This window comes from Rhodamnia argentea, chromosome 10 (assembly GCF_020921035.1).
Source record: "Rhodamnia argentea isolate NSW1041297 chromosome 10, ASM2092103v1, whole genome shotgun sequence".
Taxonomy (NCBI): Eukaryota; Viridiplantae; Streptophyta; class Magnoliopsida; order Myrtales; family Myrtaceae; genus Rhodamnia; species Rhodamnia argentea.
The window spans coordinates 6989826-6998463 of record NC_063159.1 but is presented as its reverse complement, the minus strand read 5'-3'; the positions used below and the strand labels follow the sequence as shown (position 1 = coordinate 6998463).

The 8638-nt window shown below is 36.8% G+C and overlaps 2 protein-coding genes across 2 annotated transcripts in view; one reads left to right on the top strand and one right to left on the bottom strand.

Annotated features, from left to right (window-relative positions):
* The window catches only part of LOC115750563 (protein FAR-RED ELONGATED HYPOCOTYL 3), an 874908-nt gene that overhangs the window by 640018 nt on the left and 226252 nt on the right, over window positions 1–8638 (bottom strand). The window lies entirely within an intron of this gene.
* Window positions 4743–7234, top strand: LOC115750556 (pentatricopeptide repeat-containing protein At2g15690, mitochondrial-like). The gene is made up of 2 exons (XM_030688011.2): window positions 4743–4917; window positions 5046–7234. Exon 2 carries the CDS (start codon window positions 5058–5060, stop codon window positions 6978–6980), a length of 1923 nt encoding a protein of 640 aa, XP_030543871.1. The 5' UTR covers window positions 4743–4917; window positions 5046–5057; the 3' UTR covers window positions 6981–7234.

Genomic DNA, 8638 nt, shown 5'->3' with positions numbered 1-8638 from the left:
ATAAATTTACCCCAAACTATTTTTTGACCACCAAAAATCCTAAACGGGTATATCCGTGATAAATTTACCCTAAATTAATTCTTTTGACCACAAAATACCTCAAATTGGTACACTTGTAACAAATTTACCATCTATTAAATTGAGTTAATATCACGAAAAATCCTAAATTGATAGACCTGCGACAAACGGAAGGTAAAAATCTCAAATTAGTATATCGGTCAATTACCACGTGTCATTAACTCAGCAATTTGACAGTTAAATTTAACGAAAACTAACGAAGGGTAAATTTGTCACATGTATACCAGTTTGGGATAAATTTGTCACAAGTATGCCAGTTTGAAATTTTTTATTGCGAAAAAATAATTTGAGGCAAATTTGTCATAAGTGTACCATTTTAGAGTTTTTCGTCGTATTAACCCTATTACAAGTGTATCAATTTAGAATAAATTTATCTAAGATATACCAATTTATGATTTTTTATGATAAAAAAAAATAGTTTATGGTGAATTTATCATAAGAGTACCGGTTTGCGGTTTTTCGTGATATTAACAAAAAAAACCAAAAAAACATTATTAGTGTTAGATATTTTTACATTAAGTGCAAAAAAAGTAATCTAAACATCTTTATTTCAAGGGAAAATAATGTAGAATTACTATTAGCAGCGACAGCACCGTCGCAAAATATTTTTACGCTTTTAGTTTTTTAATTCAGGTGTTGTCGATTTCACTAAGAAATTAGTAGCCCAGATTAAAAGAGCCAAGGTTAGTGAACCAAGTTCTTTTCGAGCGAATTCATCAGTTTCCAGGGATGAAAACTTAACCGTGGGTTATTTGAAAAGTGAGGATAATTTTCTCCTGTAACTAATTCATGCATTTTTTGGGGGATTTGGCTGAAAGTATTAATAAATTTCTAAGTTCGATATTTCAAGATCTTGTGATTCCATAACAAAAGGAAACATCGAATATTATTGGTAAAAAAAATAAAAAGGAAACATCGGAAACATGGTTTGAAAAAAAAAAAAAAAACAAAGTGAAAACAAAAGAAAAAAGATAGGCGGCGCTATTTCCACTCAAATTTTGGCAAAGACACTCCTTCCATCCAATTAACTTACCAAAATACCCCCTCTCTCTCTTTGTTCGATTTATTGTTTCTTTTTTATCACACTAATCAGGAAAAACTGCCATTATTTCTATCATATCTCATTAATTTCACAATATAAATGCTCCATTACGCCCATGAAGATATCGATTAACCAAATCTTATTATTTTTCCTAGAGAATGTTGTCAATTTTAATTTACAATCTCATATTTTCATTCACAAGAAACTTGTATTTATGAAAACTTATGAACACACGATTAAGTGCTTTTTGTCTAAATAGTATGAATGAAACTATATTTAAAAGTCGAAAATCAAAATTCAATTTAATTACTTAGCCGATCTTTATAAAAAAAAATGAAAAATAAAAAGTGATCAAAATATCGAAAAGGTTAATTTGTTAAAAGCATGATCAAATGTCAATTATGACCATATCTAAATATTAACAAATGATAAATGTTTCCTAAATTTCTTTTTCCTTACCAAAAAAAACAAATGATAAATGTATAAATGAAAAAAAGAAAAAAACGTGAAACTTCTTGCTCTAGAACTCCTATTACGGAGAAAGTAATTAATATTGATTCTAAACCCAATCTCGTAATAAATGGATCAAAACTTTAAAATATGCTTAAAACTTTCCCCTAAACAATCTTATGCGAGTTTTAAAGTGCAGAATGTGTAAATAAATTTTAACCCCATCTAGCAATTCATATTAAAATGTGAAAAGCTAAAAAAAAAACACAATTCAGCGATGTTTAACATTATAAACCTATAAATTTATTACGAAAAATCACTCAAAATGTCTAAATCTATTAGATAATCAAATTGAGTTATAATTTTTAACTTTGAAACAAAGTGTCCCTCATGCTATTTCATAAAAAATAGGCAGTTAATTATGTGTTCGTAATTCATTATAATTAAAAGTTTCTAACTGTTATTTAGCTTTTGTAATCGAAAAAATGAGACCATAAATTAAAACTAACAACCTTTTCTAGGCAAAGTGATAAAATGATGCATCATAAGATGATATTTTATTGGGTGTAATTTATTGTCAAATTGATAATTTAAGAAAAAGTAGAAATTAAGGCATTTATGTTGGTTAGCATGATAAAAAAAAAAAGAAATAACAAGTGGAAGAAAGAGAAGGATATTTCAGTATATTAATTGAAAAAAGGAGTAATTTAGCTAAAATTGGGGTAGAAATAGTGCCGCCCAAAAAGTAAAAGGAAACATCGAAGTCAAAAATTGAAACCGATTCAAGAAAGTCTTCCAATTCCCTCAAAATAGATCAAAGTGTGGCGTTACACCTTGAGACGAGACCGTCCCATTATGGCAGCCGCTCCCTTTACGGATTACAAAATATATGTGCATGTATACATTAGGTTAATAATCCGAAAAGCCCCAAACCGATATATCCGATAAACATATGACAAATTTATCCCTAATTAATTTTTGACTAGAAAAGTCCCAAAATAATACACATGTAACAAATTTATCCCAAACTAATTTTTTAACTACCAAAAACCTCATACTGGTACGCATTTGATAAATTTACCTTTTGTTGATTTTAGTTAAATTGGATTAATGCTATGAAGAACCTCAAGCTAATATACTTGTGACAAACGGATGTTGACAATCTCAAACCGATACACCCGCTAAGTCACATGTCATTCAATTCAGCAATTTGATGGTCAAATTAATAGAAACTAACTAGAAGTAAATTTATCACAAGTATGCCAATTTAGAATTTTTGGAGATCAAAATATTAATTTAAATAAATTTATCATAGGTGTATCGACTTGTGATTTTTCATGATATTAATTTCACATACATACACACATATATGTAATGTTAACATTTATAAATAATAAGAATTTATAGGGCCATAAAATATCATTTTTTGGTTACATATTCTAGATGTAATATTCTTGTAATTTTTCATTGGATAGCACGAATTTATACCAAAATTCAATCAACAAATATCCCTCCTTTTATATAATTTTGTTATCTGAGTATGTATTTCGTGATATAACCCAATTGATTTTAAATGACAATGAAATTATTTTAAGATTCGTTGATCGCAACGTGAAATCTTTTGGACAAACTTTTAAAGAAATGACGATATATACGTAATCGTATATCGAATTGTATGATTTCCATCCTTATATTGCTAATCAAGTTCGAGATTACTACCAAAATGGAAATCAGGGAATGAAGTGCAAACACCCCGAGAAGAAATTGCCAAAATACAACACCTATTATAAAAGTAAACCCAACGGAACTTTCAATGTCAAATTATAAATATATTTTAATAATATCCATGAACGATGTAGTATCAAATTACAAAGATCTCTCGGATATTTGAATGTTAAATCAAATGTTCATCATTTTTAATAGTTTAAATTCATTTCCTAACAAGTCAAATCATATTTTATTATGTTTTTTTTTTAAATTTTGTGCATTCTCAAGAAAAGAAGGGAAAAAGAGTTCTTCTTCTTCTTCTCTTTTTTTAAAGTGCGAGTTTATACGGATTAGGGGAGCAGCTTGCAAGTAAGTACACCAAGCTTAAGTGCTAATGCCCCTGCCACTTAATGGCCAAGTCACTAACTCTGTAATTAGTCTCATTTTGCAGAGTTTTTTTCAATCTAGTCAATTAAGATAGTTTTACTTCGACCAAAAAAAAAATTAAGATAGTTTTATCATTTTGTGTAAGGTGAAAGAAATTTGAGGATTTTGTAAATATTTCATTTCATAAAATAATTTAAAAAATAAATCGAAATAAAATAGAAAACAGGGAGGTTACGTCATATATTAGGGATATTCAAAAGCGGATCCATCGTGATTGAACACATCTAAATGAAATTATCATTCTAAAAGTACCAAGGAGATTTGATCATGAAATACAAGTACCGACCGCAAAATGAAAAGAAAATGATTAAAAAAAAATCAAATGAAATGGAGCTAGATCTCAACCACGCACAATAGGCACAGGACGTGTGGTGCCCGATGAGACGAAGCACTAGGCCAACCTTCTCTCGGTAGATTATTTTCAAGGACAGTGTAACGGATCGCATCATCATAATCATAATTCATCGCCCAATTCAACTCTGGCATTTAGTCCTCAAGACATGCAGATCGCTTCGGTACAATAATTGATTTCGACATGCCATGACCATCCTTAAGAGAGCAACATTAATTCCCGATTAATTTATAAACAAGAAGCTAAGCATACCTCTAGAGATTCTTTAGTATAATTTTGTCCCCGAATTCCTATCAGAAATATCATGGCGTCACTTTCACATACCCGTTATATCAACTCTTTTTCATCTATTGCTCTTCATCCCGACACCACAAAGCCCCTCTTTTTGATCCAAATGGATATAGGAAAGATCGAACCGCGGCGCTCGCGCGGGGGGAGGGGGGTGGGCGGGGGTGGTCGGCTATTTTTGTGCACCACATGTGGAAGTTGGATGATTCATCCACAAAGAATGAAGATAGATTAGGGAAGGCAACAGATCTAAAGTTCGAATTAAAAATTGGAAAAAAAAATTGCAAAATTTAGTGATGTCTATAAAAAGATTTTTTAAATGACAAATGGAAAAAATTTACTGAAGGGGGAAGAATGGAAAAATGGAATAAAATTTTTGTCGAGGAAATAATAAACAGAGAGAGACCAGCGATAGAATTCGAGAAACCCTCGTCTGGTCTCGTCGCGTCGTCGTCTCCGTCGTCTTCAAAACCTCGGAAACTCTCCCAAGCTTCGCTTCCAAGGGATTTGAGCTTGTCTCGCACCATCTCGCTTGGCCCTTTCGAAGATCAAGGTTCCTCTCTCTCTCTCTCTCTCTCTAATTGGTCGAGTTTTATCGGCGATTTACTGGGCCGGCGTGAGCTTGCTGTGGGCATTCTGACGCGACTGTGTCTTATCGTTGCTTCCCTTCTCGTTTGACAGGCGGCGGCAACCATGGCGTCTTCACTCGTGAGACGACGCCCGGCGCTCTCTCCTCTCTTCTCCTTGAGGTCCCTCTCTTGGAACGACTCCGTCACCGCCGCCCATTTGGCCGCCAGTCGCCGCCGAACCCTAGACGACCTCTCGAAAGCCCTCAGCACGTCCGCGGTGCCGAATGAGTATCCCCCTCCTCCTCCTCCTGCTCCGCAGCAATCGCCGCCTCCGCCGTCTGATTTTAGGGCTTTCAACCGGAACCCAGGGGAAGGGGTGCGGCAAAATCAGTACTTTCATCCCCAGAACAGAGGCATCAACGCTACTAGTGGTCAATGGAGCTCGCCGCAGCCGCCGCCGCCCCAGCCGCCACAAGGGAGTGATCAGTTTGGTTACCAGAACCAGAGCCAGAGCCAGAGCCCGAGTTATCCCAATGCAGGATACCCTAGTCAGGGTCAGAACTATCCAGGCCGCGGGTACTCAAATCCTGCTCCGGTTTATCCGCAGCAGCAGCAAAGCCCTGAACAGTGGAATAAGCAAGTTCCAGGACAGGGTTATCCTCGGCAGCAGAATCCTAGTCAGTGGAATACCCAGAACGAGAGCTATGGTCAGTACCAGAGCCCTACTCGGGTGAACACCCCGAACCAGAACTATCAGCAACAGCCCAGGAGCCCTGATCAGTGGAACAACCAAAATCAAGGGTATCAGCAACCAACTAATCACAACCACTGGGCCCCACAGAATCCAAGTACTAATCAGTGGAACCATCAGCAAGCATCTGTAGTGCGTGGGACGGAGAATCAGGTGACGGAAACTCCTGCTCCAGGGCCTTCGATTGCTGAACTGAGACAGTTGTGCCAAGGAGGGAAAGTTAAAGATGCCATAGAGTTGTTGAATGAGGGGGTTAAAGCCGATGCTGACTGCTTCAGTTGGTTGTTCGATGCGTGTGGGAAGTCCAAGTCTCTTGAGAATGCGAAGAAGGTGCATGATTACTTTTTGCAGTCAACGTGTAGAGGTGATCTTCAGATGAAGAACAAGGTGCTTGAAATGTATGGGAAGTGCGGCAGTATGATCGATGCTCGGAGAGTTTTCGATCACCTGCTAGATAAGAACATGGACTCGTGGCATTTGATGATAAATGGGTATGCGTACAACGGGTTAGGAGACGATGGGTTGGAGTTGTATGAGCAGATGAGGAAGTTGGGATTGATGCCAAATGAACAGACTTTTCTTGCAGTTCTGTCAGCATGTGCCAGTATAGGGGCCGTGGAAGAAGGTTTTATACATTTCGAGTCGATGCAGAATGATTATGGGATTAAGCCTGGGATTGAGCATTATTTAGGGCTTATTGATGTTCTCTGTCAACCTGGGCATCTCGCAGAAGCTGTGGAGTATGTTGAAAAGCTACCATTTGAGCCCACATTGGAGGTCTGGGAGGCATTGAAGAATTATGCACGGATCCATGGCGATCTTGATCTTGAAGACCATGTTGAGGAGTTGATGATGGCTCTTGATCCTTCGATCACTACTGCTAATAAGATCCCGACACCACCACCCAAGAGGCGCGCTGTAATCAACATGCTCGAGGGGAAAAACAGAATCAGCGAGTTCAAGAATCCTACTCTTTACAAGGACGACGAGAAATACAAGAGTGGGAAGGAAGGGGGTTATGTCCCAGACACAAGATATGTACTCCACGACATTGATCAAGAGGCGAAGGAGCAAGCCTTGCTCTATCACAGCGAGCGGCTCGCGATAGCTTATGGGCTTATCAGCACTCCTGCGAGGACGCCTCTCAGAATCATTAAGAACCTCCGGATCTGCGGCGACTGTCACAACGCAATAAAGATCATGTCCAAGATTGTGGGTAGGGAACTAATTGTTAGAGACAACAAAAGGTTCCATCACTTCAAGGATGGCAAGTGCTCTTGTGGAGATTATTGGTGATCCCTTCTTGTTTTTATCTATACCAGTTCTGCATGTAGCTAGTGAGAATTGTCTTGCTCTAGGCGTTTGCCAAAAGATACTGAGAAATTATGTTTCTTAGTTTCCAGTATTCATGTTTTACCTGTGTTTAGTTCTTCAGTCTCTTGTTCGTACTGATATGCAGAGTTGGCCTCCGTTTCGCTTTTAAGGTAAAGAATTGGTTGCTGATGCATGCATGATAACGGCAGATGTTGGTCGAGACTCGGCTTTTGATCGCTTCTTGCGTGCTTGGATTGCACTCCTCATTCATATTTACTTGTCAAAATGCTGAGCATATGGCAATGCCCTGGGTGCATATATTTTAATTTTGGGATTATTACATCGAAAGTCTTAAAACTTATCACGAAAGTGTAATTAAATTTTAAAATTTATAAATAGTGCAATTAGATCTTAAAATTTGTTAAATTGATGAAATCAAATTTTTTCATTTTCCAAAAAAAAGGAGGAAAAAACATTCGTTGGATTCGATCAATTTGGCTAGCGAAAAATTTTGATGTGATAATTTTCAGTATATTCTTAAAACACAGGGCACTGATGCAGCACTTGTCAAGTGTCGAATTAAAAAAAATGAAATTTTAAACGGAAAAAGGAATATAAAAATCGATGAAAACAGCAAAATGGAAGTACCGATTTCTTTTTTCTGTTTTTTGGGGTTCGACTCTGTTGGAGCCCAATAGGAAAAGAAAATCAAGAGGCAGCGCCTTGTTGTTAGGTCAGTCCTGATGATGGAGATTTTCTTATTTATCAACAGCAGTATTGGCAGGGAGGGAAAGACTTGAACACAAAATTTGGGAAAATTTTCGACAAAGTCATGAATCTTGAAATTATGTCAATTGAGTCTAAAATATTTTGTAAATTTAATCATTTCGCCCAAGTTTAACATAAATTGCTAATGTGGACGGATAGACCATTTTGACAAATTTGAAATTTTTTTTTTTTTTGAAAATTGCAGGGCACATTCAAAAGATTTCATGTGCCATGTCGGTGATTTCCGAAAAAAAATTGATCGGATAGATTCAAGCGGTAATAGCCGCACACTCTAACATGGCCAAGTTCAATAAAACTCGATTGGCCATTGCCGCAAGCTTGAAGAAGCTTTGAAGCTGGAGCAACCATGGCCGTGGCCATAGCAAGCTTCACTAAGCTCGAGTGGCCATGACTGCGAGCTTGACGAAACTCGAGCAACAAGCTCAACTTATCGATCTTGATAATTTAATGTTCTTCTCAAATGTGACTCTTAATCACTTACCTTAATAGAAAAAAGAAAAAAAATTACACGAGCATGTTCCGTCAGTCAAATTGAACGAGATTAACGAATGGACTTTATCATATCAATTTCAAAGTTGACTCAATTATACTTTGGATACAGATTTTAGGATTTTGTGAACGTTAATCCTTTTAATTTTTAAATACATCAAAGTCAAACATGCCAGGAAGAATATATATGTTTCGTGTATGGTAAGGTGCTATCCTTTCCCCCACTCGAAAAGGGCCTCTGCAGAGCCAGGAAGCGGGCCTTGACCATCCTTACTTGAAATTACAAAGCGTAACATTTGAGTGCTGTTCATGCCTGGCACACTCTGGACCAGGATTGTCATACATGGGCCGGAAAAAAAAAA

Bases quoted from the DNA above. Each gene is read 5' to 3' on its own strand.
- LOC115750556 (XM_030688011.2), top strand. From the start codon at position 5,058: ATGGCGTCTTCACTCGTGAGACGACGCCCGGCGCTCTCTCCTCTCTTC.